The sequence below is a fragment of the Pempheris klunzingeri genome, chromosome 22 (genome assembly GCF_042242105.1).
Source record: "Pempheris klunzingeri isolate RE-2024b chromosome 22, fPemKlu1.hap1, whole genome shotgun sequence".
Classification (NCBI taxonomy): domain Eukaryota; kingdom Metazoa; phylum Chordata; class Actinopteri; order Acropomatiformes; family Pempheridae; genus Pempheris; species Pempheris klunzingeri.
Window position 1 is genome coordinate 276,478 of NC_092033.1, and position 15,604 is coordinate 292,081.

The 15,604-nt window shown below is 45.4% G+C and overlaps 1 protein-coding gene across 1 annotated transcript in view; it reads right to left on the bottom strand.

The window, feature by feature from the left end:
- Positions 1-208: 208 nt before the first annotated feature.
- stab2 (stabilin 2) overlaps positions 209-15,604 on the bottom strand; it is a 31,225-nt gene continuing 15,829 nt past the window's right edge. Inside the window, exons 33-69 of the mRNA XM_070854202.1 lie at positions 15,496-15,603; positions 14,602-14,733; positions 14,368-14,496; positions 14,221-14,283; positions 13,773-13,871; positions 13,483-13,678; positions 13,319-13,414; positions 12,849-12,906; positions 12,680-12,753; positions 12,425-12,550; positions 11,820-11,893; positions 11,658-11,729; positions 9,777-9,896; positions 9,664-9,708; positions 9,494-9,586; positions 8,952-9,107; positions 8,508-8,636; positions 8,315-8,374; positions 7,891-8,067; positions 7,404-7,493; positions 7,183-7,329; positions 6,243-6,302; positions 6,030-6,153; positions 5,770-5,919; positions 5,568-5,672; positions 5,379-5,486; positions 5,065-5,258; positions 4,830-4,971; positions 4,126-4,259; positions 3,263-3,428; positions 2,704-2,810; positions 2,491-2,610; positions 1,961-2,107; positions 1,369-1,479; positions 1,104-1,235; positions 491-601; positions 209-348 (exon numbers count right to left, since the gene is read on the bottom strand). Coding sequence (XP_070710303.1) covers positions 289-348; positions 491-601; positions 1,104-1,235; positions 1,369-1,479; positions 1,961-2,107; positions 2,491-2,610; positions 2,704-2,810; positions 3,263-3,428; positions 4,126-4,259; positions 4,830-4,971; positions 5,065-5,258; positions 5,379-5,486; positions 5,568-5,672; positions 5,770-5,919; positions 6,030-6,153; positions 6,243-6,302; positions 7,183-7,329; positions 7,404-7,493; positions 7,891-8,067; positions 8,315-8,374; positions 8,508-8,636; positions 8,952-9,107; positions 9,494-9,586; positions 9,664-9,708; positions 9,777-9,896; positions 11,658-11,729; positions 11,820-11,893; positions 12,425-12,550; positions 12,680-12,753; positions 12,849-12,906; positions 13,319-13,414; positions 13,483-13,678; positions 13,773-13,871; positions 14,221-14,283; positions 14,368-14,496; positions 14,602-14,733; positions 15,496-15,603 — 4,215 coding nt within the window. The 3' untranslated portion in view covers positions 209-288. The remainder of the gene's footprint in view (positions 349-490; positions 602-1,103; positions 1,236-1,368; positions 1,480-1,960; positions 2,108-2,490; positions 2,611-2,703; positions 2,811-3,262; positions 3,429-4,125; positions 4,260-4,829; positions 4,972-5,064; positions 5,259-5,378; positions 5,487-5,567; positions 5,673-5,769; positions 5,920-6,029; positions 6,154-6,242; positions 6,303-7,182; positions 7,330-7,403; positions 7,494-7,890; positions 8,068-8,314; positions 8,375-8,507; positions 8,637-8,951; positions 9,108-9,493; positions 9,587-9,663; positions 9,709-9,776; positions 9,897-11,657; positions 11,730-11,819; positions 11,894-12,424; positions 12,551-12,679; positions 12,754-12,848; positions 12,907-13,318; positions 13,415-13,482; positions 13,679-13,772; positions 13,872-14,220; positions 14,284-14,367; positions 14,497-14,601; positions 14,734-15,495; position 15,604) is intronic.

Here is a 15,604-nt window from a genome sequence, read left to right on the forward strand (position 1 = left end):
AGTTACATGTGATTCTTGTTGCTAAACAACAACTGTCAGCAGCAGAAGGTTTTTCCTTTTTGTAATGAGGGTAAAGTGACTCGTCACTCATGGGTTTAACCCTTTTGTTGCTCACTAACTGTCGACGGACTTTAGAAGTGGACTCGAAGCACCTGAACCCCTGATGGTGCTTTGAGTCCTCAGGAGGGCGAACCTTTAGAGTCTGTCTGTTTTCGGAGGAGGCCGAGTCCACTGAGGTATGAAAACAGTCACGAGGGTCCAGTCCAGTAGGCAGCAGCATCGTCCTTCTCAGCTGTCCTGCAGCAGGTCGTACGATCCTGCGTTCACCACCTTGTGTTTATCGCCCGCCTGCAGACACACAGGAAGTCTGACTGAACTCTGACCTGGTTCCTGCTGCAGAAATCAGCCTGCTAATCATGTGATCATCAGCTTAAAGCCAGACATCACCACGAGCCGCCTTTTTACATCTGAACATGAACTGATGACTCACTGTGACATCAGACGCGTTGGACTCGGCCGGTTCTGGAGCGGCTTCGTAAACGGGGTTACAGATGCTGCGGCCGCAGTCTGCAGGTGGAGCCTCTTCCTCCTCCTCATCCTCCTGTCAGAGGGTGAAGGTCAGCGCTGAGAGTAACAACTAACAGGTTTTACCCTGATAAATGTCACTAATAATGATCAAGTTTGGAGCATCTATGTTCAGATAACCAGACGGCTGCCGTTTGGCTCTTTACACCCGGTTCACTTAGGAATTTATCGTTCTTTATACAGTCTGAGGTTAATGTGGGTGTGACTTTGGGCCAAGAGTACGGAGTCTGGATCCTGAGTGAGACACACGGTAAATCATTTTAGTTAAGTTAAAGGACAACTAAAACAGATGTTAATGATCAGTTTTCAGTGGCAGGTTGGTTAGGTTTAGGACAAGATGATGGTTTGGGTTAAAATAAGTCCAATACAAACAAGAGGCAGGTATAGGTAGATATCTTTCCAACCAGCAGTAACGTGTCCTACAGAAGTGTTTATTCTAATCCTAATAAAGATGTGTTAATATTTGCTGATGAGTGAATACTAACATGTTCCTCTGACAGATAACGGATGTATCTCACCTTGAAGTAGTGGAAGTGGAAGGGTTTGGTGTTGTGGGTGTAGAAGTGATATCCAACAAATGAGACTCCGGCCACCAGAACAACTAGCAGCGTCACCCCGACGCCCATCCCGGCCTTGTGGCCCACGTGCATCTGCAGAGCCAATCACAGAGCAGGTTAGAGGTCAAACGAGGGAAACATGAACAGCTTCAGTAGATAAAAATGAGTCAAAACTGTTGGTAAATCTTGTAGCTAGTGAATACTGTGGCATTATGACATCACTTGCCTCTTGGCGAGGGGGCGGGGCTTTCAGCGGTCCTTGGAGGACATGTATGATCCCGTTTGAGGCCAGGATGTCCGAGTCTGTGATGAAGCGATCGTTGATGTAACGCGACGACTGAGGAGATGAAAAATGAAACGATCTCTGAATCGTCATGTGGAAAATCATTAACGACAGAAGGAACCCCCCCCACAGAACAAATTTTTACAAGAACAGCTTTACCACTGTTGGCATTAAGAACACGTTCAGACCTAAAGTGAACTCTGTCCTTTGTTTGCTTTGACTGACTGGACTCTCAGCCAATCACAGTCAGCCGCTGCACTGATTCTACGCTGATGAACTATAAATATAAACCAGGTGATCAGAATCAGCAACTATTTGGTCAAGTTCAACTGTATTTACACTAATATAGTCAAAAGAGCAAATTAGATCTGTGTGACTTTACTACCTGTGCTGATGTGGTTGTAAACAAAAGTCACATGACAGCGATGACAAACTAAACTGTCTGTGGTGCAGACTGATATATCTCCTGACAGTGAAGGTCATGTGGGTCGCACAGCGGCTCCCTCTTGTGTTCAGCAGCACTAATTAATCTGACCAGAGCCGAGGGGTCAAGCAGGTCAGCGACTCCGAGGACGGTCAGACTGCCGACACGAGTCCTGATCCGACTGCCGTTCTTCATCTGGCTGAGAGGAAGACCCTGACCCTCCGACAGGTGGAACTCCAAGTCCCTCCGAGACAAAGTCTGCAGGGACACGAGGACAGGTGATGACACACCGGAGCGGACACCTGGGTCCTTTCTGTACACATCCTGGAGTCTAATGATAGGTAGGTACTAAAAGTGTTGGAACTGGTCCAGAAGATTACAATAGAAACAGCCGTTCTATCGCTCTCTGCACACACACCGGACTACATTCACTAAAACAGGGATTTTAGAGCTGCTGGTCTGCTGCTGCCTCCATCAGTCAGTGGGTCTGTGTGACTGTGTGACTTTGATATTTCAAAGGATTAGTTCAGATCCAGCAACTCCTGTGTTCTCTGATGTAAAATTAGTCATTTTGTCAATAGAGTCTGGTGTCTTTGAAGAGTGGCACATGGGTGGTTCCTTACCAGCTTGCTGTGACTCACCTGGTTGTCGGGCAGGCCGCTGTTGTCGGGTACAAACAGTGTCGACTGGACCGTCAGGTTGCTCAGTCGTTTAATAAACTGCTTCCCTGACTCAGATACCCGGGACAAGTTCAGGATTTGCTGCAGAGGAAGAAAGAAGTAAAAAGACGTGTCGTAACTGAAGCTTGAAGGTGTCAGAGTGCCTTCGTGAAGATTTGTGTTCATCAGACTCACCGTGAGGAAGTTGGAGAAGGTCGGCGTGGACTGGAGGACCTGCAGCAGGTTTCCCGTGCAGCTGAAACCGTCTCCGACGTAACCGGCTTTACACTCACACTTCACCTCTGAAACACAGAGCAGATTGTGTGACGTCTGCTGGTTACTGGTGATCAATAGAGCCCGATCAATCATGGCTGCTCCAGTCAGCACCGCTATACTGTACAACTATGACTAATATTTCCAAAGAGAAATGGACAGATTTGTAGTTTCTATCAGACCATCACATCCCATTCTTTGTTCCTCTTTATAATATACAATGTTTCCTATTTATTGTCTTTGTTCATAGATGGCCGTGTTAATAAAGTTGTATAAAGATGCTTAAGAAGAAGAAGGTGATGGCTGTGAGGACTAATGGAGAGAAAACTAAACACAGTAACGTCTCCAGGTCACGTGTTGATCAGTTATTGGTTCTGAAACATCTCATTGGTTCATCTGCAGCAGCTTAATGACGCTCAGACTAACAAAGAAGAAGAAACTTTCAGAAAGATTCTTGTCCTCCCTCCTCTTCCTCTCTCACCCTTCATCCGGTAGCAGAAGGCATCCCAGGTCTCGCTCTGGTTTTTGCGTGTGCCGTAGTCCACGATGCCCACGTGTCCAAAGCCACACTGGGGGTTGGAGTAGGTGGTGGGGTACGCCACCCGGGCCTGGTCCAACCAGCCGGCAGCGCACATGTTCAACCCCCCCTGCGAAGAACAGCAGGACCAGCAGACAGCAGCTTTAAAGGAGACCTTCGATGTTTCTACCCAAGTTCTCTCTGTCCACATGCTGGTGTGTGAGTGACTGGTAGGTAGTAAAAGTGTTGGAACTGGTCCAGTAGATCACCTCAGCCAGCAGACACCAAACGGGCTGCAATGGCTGCAACGTGATCCTTTGGGACAACTGCACCTGATCACAGTAGGTCCACTAAAAGAGCTTGTTTGATCCACTGACAGGCTCAGAGTGTTATTCTAAGTGTGTGACAGCATCATGGAAAGGATCCCTACAGAGAGAGACCTGGAAGATCCTTTTGGTTTAACCACAAACAGCACACACACCAGACTACATTCACTAAAACAGGGGTTTTAGAGAACAGGACACAGGAGCTGCTGGTCTGCTGCTGCCTCCATCAGTCAGTGTGTTGGTGTTATTGTGAGACTTTGGTGTTTTAAAGAGTCAGTTTGGATCCTAACTAACCACACAGGTGTCGTCAGACACTTAGAATAAATCTCTGAACGTAGAAACCAGGATATGAACAGATGAACAGGGTTAAAAACACCAGAGTTTCCCTTTAATAGTTATGTACACACAGAACTTCATACAACACAAACAAGACGCCATAAAAGCCAGACAGTAAACCCGTCGTGATCAAGCATCAGCTGACTGTGTGTTGTGTTCACTGACCTGCTGAGCGTAGGACAGCTGCGTGTATGTGGCCAGGCTGCCTCCCTCTGCGGTGCAGCCTTGCTTAGCGGCGGCGTAGGTCAGTTTGTACTGACCTTTAACTGAACGGTAGTGGAACACGCCGAGCTTCGCGTCTGCACACACACACACACACACACACACGCACACACACTTTAACACAGTGGGTTGTGTGTGTTCCTGCTGGAGTTAAACAGGGTGATGATGACACATGAACGACAGCCTGACGTCACATTCAGAAAGGTGACGTCATCGTCTTCAGTTTAAAACACGCCTCCATCCATTGATCTGTAAAGGACGAGTCCGTGATTTCATTCTCATCACTGAAGCGTTTCTGATCCCTTCGTGGAGACGAGCCGATGAGAATCATTTCTAATAAAATAAATATCGGGATTTTACATCATTCAAGCTCGTCTGTTCCCACGGCAACGACTGCTGCTTCCTAATACGGCCTGCCGATCTGACGCCGTGTTCACGCGATGACGCGAAGATTTGGTCGAACACGTGTTCAGATGTATGTTATCTACATGTTCTACACGTCGCTAATTAACTGGTCAAACAGCTCGGTGAGCTGCTGACGGCGTGATGAAACAAACACGCAGAAATGCTGAACTCTGATTGGCTCTTCAGGCTCGGGGCGCTCTCAGTGGCACGTCCAATGAGAGCGGAGCGTTTCATCCTGGTACCTTCGGCGTGCAGGTCGGTGCACGTGGCGTCACGATGACATCGTCCGTTGTCTTGGAGACAGCGGGTGATTGGCAGCTGTCTGAGCTCACAGGTGAGTCCGTCCCCGACGTAGTTGTCCTTACAGGTACACCTCCTCTTCCCCTGACAGACAGACAGGTACGCAGACAGACAGGTTACAGGTGACCTCACACCCGGCAGTCAGAACCAGGAATTCAAACGGCAGCGTGTCCTCACCGGAGACGTCATGGTGCAGGTGGCGTGCTCGTGACAGCCGCCGTTGTCCCCGGAGACGCAGGGGTCGATGGGCAGACAGGTGAAGCCGTCTCCGGTGTGTCCTCGAGGACAGGTGCAGCTCACCTGGTCCCCTCTCTGAGAGCAGTGGGCGGAGCCAGCACAGCCGCCATTCCACATCTGACACAGGTCCACCACTGAGGACAGACAGGTAGGGAGTGACAGACAGACAGGTAAGGAGGGAGACAGACAGACAGGTAGGGAGTGACAGACAGACAGGTAGGGAGGGAGACAGACAGGTGTGTGTGTGTGTTTACCTGTACAGGTGAATCCGTCTCCTTCATAAAATGGCCGACACTCACAGGTGCTGTTTCCCCGACAGACGGCTTTTGGGGAGCAGGAGGGGGAGCACAGGAAGAGCTCAGCTGGAGGACACACACACACACAGATTACACACACACACACACACACACAGTCTGAGTGTGTGTGTGTGTGCTTGAACTCACCTTGTGGGCTCTCACAGCGCTCCCCGGTCCAGCCGGCCTCACAGAAACACGCCCCCGTACCTGTGCGCCCGGCGTCACATGACCCGTGTTCTGAACAGTTACAGGCTGAGGGACAGACCAATGAGACGACCCGTTAGGACACCTGGGGACACCTGGGGACACCTGGGGACACCGAGCAGGAGGCCGTCTGAGCGCAGCTCACCTTTACAGGTGGGTCCGTACAGGCCGTCACCGCACCGCTCGCAGGCCACGCCCTCAAAGCCCGCATCACAGGTACAGGTGCCGTTACCAAGGTGACCGTCGTCACATTTACCGCGGTTACCGCAGGGGGAGGCGACCCCGCCCGGACACACTGGACCCAGAGGACATTAAAGAACAACATGTGGTCTGGTTCCGGATCCTAAATGTGTTCATCCTCTATTCACTCACACTGCACTTTATTTACTACACATCATGTCTCACCCAGACAGTCTCGTCCGTAGTAACCATGGCAACACTTGGGCTGCCAGAAGTTGGTGGTGCAGACGCTGCGACAGCCGGAGTTTTTAGTGACGAACATGGTGGGAAGATCACACTTCTGAACCTCCTGAGGACGAACCACAGACAGGATCACACACTCCCCTGTCCGTGTGTATGTGTGTGTGTGTGTGTGTGTGTGTGTGTGTGTGTGTTTACCTTTAGTTTGGACCCTCTGGGGCAGCGATACGTTGAGTAGGTGCACAGTCCACAGTTCATCTACCACAGAAGAAGAAACAGCAGAAACATTAAATCAATAAAAGCTCCAGACGTCCCTTTAATGTCTCACCTGGACTACAGGTACAGGAACCAGCAGACAGCAGCTCCTGTCTGCAGAAGACGAACCCCTGGATATTCAGACAGCAGCTCCTGTCTGCAGAGGATGAACCCCTGGATGTTCAGACAGCAGCTCCTGTCTGCAGAGGATGAACTCCTGGATATTCAGACAGCAGCTCCTGTCTGCAGAGGATGAACCCCTGGATGTTCAGACAGCAGCTCCTGTCTGCAGAGGACGAACCCCTGGATGTTCAGACAGCAGCTCCTGTCTGCAGAGGACGAACCCCTGGATGTTCAGACAGCAGCTCCTGTCTGCAGAGGACGAACCCCTGGATGTTCAGACAGCAGCTCCTGTCTGCAGAGGACGAACCCCTGGATATTCAGACAGCAGCTCCTGTCTGCAGAGGATGAACCCCTGGATATTCAGACAGCTATCTATTACCTATTTCTATCTAACAATTTCTGGAGGTTTATTCTGGAGGGACATCAGAGATGATGACGTCCTCTGGAAGTGGAAGTCCGAGTCACCTTCATCCCGGACTTTCCGAACCCACCTAGAGACGGTTCTGCTGCACCGCCACAGAGGAAACTGGCGTCCTGCTGAGTCGAACCCCCTGAACAGACTGTGTGAACCGATGCTGCACTCAGACTCTGTGTCTGTATGAACGTATGTATTCAAAATAAAAGAGTGACGACCTTTGTTTACATGTATTTTGTCAGTAACTGTAACTGATCACAGTTACATTTACTTTGGTATTTAATCATGTGACACTGTGTAATCATGTGACTAGTTACTCTCCACACTGTTTAGGGGAGGGTTTACCTGGAGGTCAAAGGTGGTCTGTTGATCACAGCGCCCCCCCAGGCTGGGCGGGGTCAGCAGGCAGTCGATCCCGTAGGCGATCCCGCTCTTAAAGACGAGGTGTCTCTGAACGATCCGACACTTCCCATCGTTAACGAAGATTTCTCCCTGTAACAGCGGAAACAACAGCATCAACAAGTGCTCCGTCCTCGTCTCCTCTTGTTATCTGTCGCCATCCTTACAATGTTGTCCATCCCTCCGCAGACGAACGAGAGCGGCGAGCCCTGCAGAGTCCGAACCGAGTCCAGGTGGATCAAACCTTCGGCATAAACCTGAGAGTGGAGACAGAAGGAAGTGAGAAGAGTCCTGAGGGGGAAACACCAAACCTTTAACTTCCTGAATATAAAGAGACACAAACTGCCATGACCTCGGCTCAGCTCCCACGTCACCCCCCAGGGTTTTGTGTTTACTCCGTCTTGTTATATAGAAACAGTAAAGGAGTAAAGGTTTAATTATTCATGTGAAAACATCCTGAGGTGTTTTCAGGTTTAGAACAAATCAGGAGTTCCTCAGGGCTCAATTCTGGGTCCAGTTCTTTTCTTCCCTCGTCTTTCCTCTTGATTTTCAAAATGAGTAAACAAAAAGTAACATATAGTTTATGTATGTTCAAGTATAATTTTATAACTTTTCTTTGCCGATAACATGCCACCGTCATTGTTTTGTTCTCACCTTGTGGCCCTGCAGGATGTGGTACTTCAGGTACTCCACCAGCTGAGCTCGGTTGTCTCGGTGAAACAGGAAGTCTTTCTGCTCTTGTGGCAGAGACGCCATGATGCCGTCTGAGGGCAGGAAGATGGTCACCGGCTGGTAAATCCCATCGTTCACCAGGTCCATCACACCTGTGTCCTGAAACACACACGAGACGACCGCAAAGGTTCACTGGGACCAGTTCAAGTCCTGAAGGACACTCACATCCTCATCAGACTGACCCCACCTCTGCCCAGTGGACCCCCAGCTGTGAAGACTGTACATGAGGGTTGTTTTAATGTGAAACGATGTCACTTATCTCTAAAGGGAGGATGAGAACTGAAGGCTCGTAGTTTGAGAGAATAAATGAAGCCATTTGGAGGTTGGGAAGTTTTCATTTTCTCACCTCAAGCAGTTTGTAGAAGCTTTTATAGCCGTGACGTTCAGCTACGTCGGTCAGGTTCAGCTGGTTCACATGAAGAAGACAGAATTCATCGATTAGTCAACCCGATCAATAAAACAATAACTGATCCATTCATTAATCCAGTAAAAACCTCATCATCTACTTTATTGGACTGTTGGAGTCCGTTGTTACTTACAGGAACGTCCGGCTGTTTTTTTCTGTCCATGTCAGGAGGAAACAGAATCCTGTTGATCTCATGGAAGATCCCGTTAACGCTGACGTCGTCGCTGTATGTCACGTTAGCCTCGTTGACGAAGATGCTGCCCTGAAAATATCCAACAGTCACACAGATCCAAACACTCTTTACCCCTGAAACATCTCTTTTCTCCATTTCCATCATTCACAGTTTGAGAAATACTCCTTTGTTTTATAGTTGTCATTATTAGCACTTCATCTGGATCATCTATGAATGAATGTAGACGATATAATAGTATCATAGTGATATTCAAAGTTTTGTCTCAATAGCAGCAGTCGATGATGCTCATCGCTAATGCTTCCACTATGAAAAACAAAAATAAGATAAATTTAATGAACTAATAACAGTACAACAATAGTTCTTTGGACTCTGCTCTCTGGTCACCTGGGTGGACCTGGTGGTCAAGACCAGTCCGGACAGAGACGTCAGGTTTCGGGGTCGGCTCAGGTCGGCGGCCGCCAGAGTGTGACACATGACGATGTGGCTGCGCAGGACGGTGGCGTATTGTTCGATAGACTTCTCTGACATCAACAATTTCATCTAAACAGGAAAAATGCAAACAGATGATCAGGTGTGATCACGGTGAGAACGTCTGTGAACACAAATAATGACTTTCCCATCAGCCTCAGCTGAACTATTCGCTGCTAGCAGTTAGCCTGGTTAACATCTCAGTTCAATTCAGTTAAAACAATATGCAGATGACACTGTGTCTTTCTGGGAAAATGTGAATGAGTGTTGAATAAGAAATTATAATTAATAAAGAAACAAAAATAATTCCAGTAGAAAAAAATAGACTAAAATGGAGGACAGACTGACTGAAGTAGAGCCCTGTTGCTAACATGCTAACAGTTAAAATAAATAAAGTTTGTTGAGAATAATGACACCAGAAAGCATCTGACCCTAAATCAAACTATTAAACTGGTCACCTTGCCAGCGCCGCTTCTGTCTGATATGAAGGCTTCGGCGTTTGGAGTGAAGACAGTGAACGGGCCGCGACCTTTCAGAGACACGTCTACCATCTGAAAACAGAGTTTTGACTTCAGTTAATCTGGTTTCATCTGCAGGAGGCACCAGAGCGAAGCGTGTCATCACTCACCATCAGGCCCAAGTAAAATTCTCTCAGCTTCCTCCTCACGATTTCCTGCAGAGAGTTCGACGTTATTTCAAAGTCAGAGTCATCAAATGAAGTGTAACGTTCCGGCTGCTCACCCTCCCCACGGTGCCTCTGCAGGTGAGTCCATCTCCGATAAAGTTATTGACACATGTGCAGGTACGAACACCTGGACCCGTCATGTTACACCTGGCGTACTCGTGGCAGCCGCCATTTTTCTGGAAACATCAGCGCAGAGTTCACAGTGACACAAATGTTACTACGAACCACTGAAGTAAAAACTGAGCCTAAATTATAAATAAGGATTGAATTTAGATTAAAAAAGTATTTTTTTTTTTTGTTTCTCAATGAAGCCTCATCAAGAAAAAGCAAAAATCTAATTGCTGCTATTAGAATTCTTATTTATACTTGTAATTATTATGTATAATTGTATAGTCAGATTTAATGGTATGTCTGTGTTTTATTGTCTCGTTACCTTCCAGGTCTTCAGGCTACTTCAACACTTATGTGTTGCCTTTCAGTACTTTTGCATTTCTTTGCAACACCTTTGCACCATTTTCAGTTACCTTTGGGCAATAATCTACTGTAAAGACGTTCACTTTACTTTGTGATATTTTTATATTTTCCTGCAATACTTTTGTGATATTATATATATATATATATACACACACACACACACACACACACACATATATATATACACACACATACATATATATATATATATACATACACACACACACACACACACATATATATATATATATATATACACACACACACACACACACACACACACACACACACACACACACACATACATACATACATACACACATACATATATACATGTATATATATATATATATATATATATATATATATATATATACAGTGGTGTGAAAAAGTATTTGCCCCCTTACAGATTTCTTCTGTTTTTGCTTTTTTGTCACACTTACATGTTTCAGATCATCAAACAAATTTTAATATCACTCAAAGAAAACCTGAGTAAACACAAAAAGCAGTTTTTAAATGATGATTTTATTTATTAAGAGACAAAAGCTATCCAAACCAACCTGCCCTATGTGAAAAAGTAATTGCCCCCTAAACCTAATAACTGATTGTGCCACCCTTGGCGGCAACAACTGCAATCAAGCGTTTGCAGTAACTGCCGATGAGTCTTTCACATCACTGTGTCTCCTTGGAACTCTCCCATGGAGGCCATTTTTGTCCAGTCTCTTTCTTATTGTTGAATCATGGACACTGACCTTAACTGAGGCAAGTGAGGCCTGCAGTGCTTTAGATGTTGTTCTGGGTTCTTTTGTGACCTCCTGGATGAGTCGTCGATGCGCTCTTGGGGTCATTTTGGTCGGCCGGCCGCCCCTGGGAAGGTTCACCACTGCTCCATGTTATCTTCATTCGTGGATAATGGCTCTCACTGTTGTTCTCTGGAGTCCCAAAGCCTCAGAAAGTGCCTACTTCATATTGTCTATTTAAGTGGTTTCTTGATCCTACAGCTCTGGCAGTAATCAGGCCTGGGTGTGGCTAGTGAAAGTGAACTCAGCTTTCAAACATGTGGTTAATCACAGTTAATTCATGATTTAACAAGGAGGGGCAATTACTTTTTCACATAGGGCAGGTTGGTTTGGATAGGTTTTGTCCCTTAATAAATAAAATCATCATTTAAAAACTGCTTTTTGTGTTTACTCAGGTTTTCTTTGAGTGATATTAAAATTAGTTTGATGATCTGAAACATGTAAGTGTGACAAAAAAGCAAAAACAGAAGAAATCTGTGAGGGGGCAAATACTTTTTCACACCACTGTGTATATACACATATAAAATCTATATTAGGTCAAATATATGAAACATCATTTCTTTTCTGAACGTTTTATTTAGTGACATGTAGTAACTGATAGATCCTGAATCTCAAACAGTCTCGTTGTTAACTTCATCTTAAACTGCCCTGAGTCAAACTCACCTTTCGACACAGGTTGACCATCATGCAGGTCTGTCCATCACCTGTGTAGCCGTCGCTGCAGGCACAGGAAGTCTGCACAGTTCAACACAATCACATCAGTTAACAACAGACATGGCAGCAGTCTCACCATCAGCAGTTCTTTACATCAAAATGAGCTTTTACTTTGTTTGGTCCGACGTGAATACAGTCTGCGTTGGCATGACAACCGCCGTTTCCTTCCAGGCAGGGATTTATTTCTGTAGGAGAAACACAAAACTCGTGCAGCACTCGAACACACCACACACACACACAGGTTCATGTGTGTCAGATGTGTTCACTTCAGCTGAAAGTGAAACACGCTGATCAAAATGGTTTCACAGAACCAGCAAATGTTTTAACTCAACTGTTTTCTCATGACCTCACTTTTCTCACATTCTCTTGCAGGACTTTTGATTTACATGGCAACACTTTTTGTATTGTAGTGAATTAATCGATCTAAAATAAATCTAATAAAAACTATTTCTGAAACTTTTAATGCAAAAGAAATTTTACTTTTAAATATAATTCTATTATTAATTCTATTTAAGTGAATTTTCTTTCACATCTCTTTTAAAGTCTTTAATATCTTGGACAAACTCAACAAAAAATAAAAAGCAGTTCTCTTTAGAAAAATAACTAAAACTAGACCAGCTGGTAGGTATTCAGCAGTCTGGGGCTCTTTAAACATGTTAAAACCCTGTGAAGGTTTTCAAGAAGAGTTTGAACATGTTAAAACAGTAAAAACTGACCAATGCACACGAGTCCGTCACCAGAGTAACCGCCGCTACAGACGCAGTCTCTACGGCCGGGCTGAGTCCTCTTGCAGACGGCGAACAGGCTGCAGCCGCCGTTAGCCAACACACAGGGGTCAGTAGCTGCCAACGGCATCATCAACATGAATGAAGCAGTTACACTTTGATTCTGTTCGACTGTTCAGGTGCGAAGAGCAGCGGCGCCTGAGCTCAAGTGTTATGATACACCTGAAAGTGTCCTGTTGTTGTTACCTTGACAAAAAGTTCCATTTCCTTCAAATCCAGCAGCACAGAGACACTGAGAGCCAGACGGTCCAATCACACAGCTGTCAGACGGAAACGCAGAGGAAACGTGTGTGAAAAGAGTCCTGCAGGGGGCGCTGTAGGGAGCGCTCAGATAAAACAACTTGGTTTGACTCACTTTGCACTGGTGTGACACTTCACTGACCCACACAGTTCATCAGCTTTGGATTCAATTCCTGCAACACAACAGACTCACATCAGCGTTTGTTCTAGAAATCGTAATACTTCAACAACATTCCTGCACGTTTGAATGTGTTCATGTTAATGAATGTGAGGAAATATGAGTTGAACAATGAGTGAAAAGTGTAGAAAGGAGGAGAAAATATAAGTAAGCTGCTAGCTAAACTGCACTGCTAGCTTAGCCCTGTATGAAGAAGCAGCTGAAGGAGCATGAATGAGTTTGAAAATTGGGAAAGAGTCTAATTATCCTGAAAAACAAGTCATTTTGGCCTTTTACTCTAAAGCTTTGATGACTTTTTCATGAAACTCTTTTCTTAGTCATGAAATTACAACTTTATTCTTAGAACATTAATGAATATTTTCTTCCTTGTAAATTAAGATTCATAGGGTTAGCGTTCATCATCGTACTTTCATCACAGAGGACTCCTCTCCAACCGACGTCACATTCACACGTCCCGTCACCTTTAGGTCCGTCGCTACAGCGGCCGTTTTTACAGCCACAATCTGCGGAGACAATAAAAACAGATGTATTTCTATGTTAACTTCTGGTTTATCATACAAAGTTTACCCACCCTGGTCGCAGTGGACTCCATATTTCCCGCTCTGGCAGCTTTCACAGGCCGTGCCGCTGAATCCTTTGCTGCACTGACAGACTCCGGTCCCGTTCGTCCCGTCCAAACAGAGTCCGTTACCGAAGCAGGGCTGACCCTTCGGCCCGGGACACGGCTCACAGTGCCCCCCGAAGAACCCTCCACAGCACCTCCGCACCTGCAAACACCCCAGAGAATGACAGTTTGTTGTCCAGAACATCTTTTATCTTTGCGTATTTCTGCTTTGGTTTCTGGCGGCAGGTTTGACTCACAATGTTTTTCTGGAGGCAGGTGGTTCTGCAGCCGATGGTCAGCAGCCGCTCGCCCTCAAACACCCGACTGAGCATACACTTCCTCCTCTTCACCGATTTCTGGACAAACAGAATCACATTAACAGATAAAAAGAGTTTCCATTTTCTTATTTATGATGATGATGACAATTAATGGGACTTAATGTATTACATATTTCTTTCTAAGAAACTTCCTCTTAGATTACCAGGACATTAAGGAATCAGTCATGATCTTCTCTCTGAGAGGCTCAGAAGTGATTAAGTTTTATCATCTGGGACCCAAGTATGAATCATCAATCATCTTTTCATCGTTGGTAAAAAAAAAAAAAAAAGTTCTACTACTGCAACACAACAAAAGTGATGAAAGTCAGAAAGTTTGATGCTTGTCATGAAATGATTTCAGCTGCTGCTGTAACTTTTGACCTCTTACGTTTGGGACGGTGTCGTTTGGACAGATTTTGCTTTGTGGGAACAAACAGTCCACACAGTTTCCCTTCGGAGAGAAAACACAGAGTTATAATCAATAACCGGATTAGTTTTTCATCAGTGTGGCTCTTCAGGTTTCTGGCGGCTGTACCAAGACTTTCTGGTATGTGGCGTCGTCACAGCGATTCCTGATGATTGGCAGGACAGCCGACAGACCGTGGATCACACCTTTACCGCTCAGGATGTTGGACGAGTTGATCTGAGCATCGTTCACAAACAGCTACACGAGACACAGACGGAGAGCTTGGATCATTACGTTCGGTGATCAGAGGATATCTGGTCCCATGATGATACTGATCAGTGATTATTTGTGCTTCTGACACACCTTCCCGTCTCGGGGGACGATGCCAAGCTGGAAGGAGAATCCGAGCAGCGTCTGTTTGTATCCTCCAGGCTGAAGGTCGGTCTTCAGCAGGCGCTCCGTCGGCACCACGTGGTAGCGAGTCGTGTTCACGTCCTGATTTCAGTAACAAATTCAAAGCACAGATGTCACAGCTTTCAATAACTGTGTATTATACTGTAATAATAGTAATAGTGATAATACTGTATTATATATAAAATCTCTCTGGAAAGTTATGCACCCGTATTGTCCCGTATTAACAATTAAATCAAATAATAAAGTTGTGGCTGCAATTATAGATTAAAATATATCAAAATGAAGAAAGTAAAAAAAATAACATACAAAATAAGATGCTTTATTATGTTGCATCAACACAAAATCATTTACTATTACAGAGTCAAGAGGTTTATACATTCATGTATTTAACTTTAATATAATTATTTTATCCGTTAATTTTTTTAACATGAGTTGGACTCGTCACTATAGTAGTATATCATCTGCAAAGAAACTGAATATTTTACTTTTGTGTCTCTCCCTTCTGGAGTTAAATCACTAATCAAAAAACAGGACAGAGGACGACTTCTCCTTGAGCCTCTTGTCTAAATGTTTTAGAGCTTTTCTGTATCAGCGGCTGTTTAATGGAGAAATTCAACATTTTAGTACCTTAAAAAAAATTCATTTTTCTCAGCAGCCGCTGTCATGCAGGGTTTAGTTTTTGATCGTCAGCATTTTGTTTTAGTGTCTCCATCATGAGACAGATGACTGAAAACACTCAAAACAAACCTGACTGAGACGTCATTGTTATGAGGACTGTCTCTTTAAGACTCCTGTCCTGTTTGTAATAAACACACAACTTTAGCTTGTTTTATCGTGCTCTACCACTGCAGTCGCAGCCACTTTCTTGAGGTAATCGGCGATGGCGGCGTCTGTTGGAGCGAAGACGGTGAACTCGTCTGCCTGTTCGATCTCATCTGTCAGGTTGTAGTCC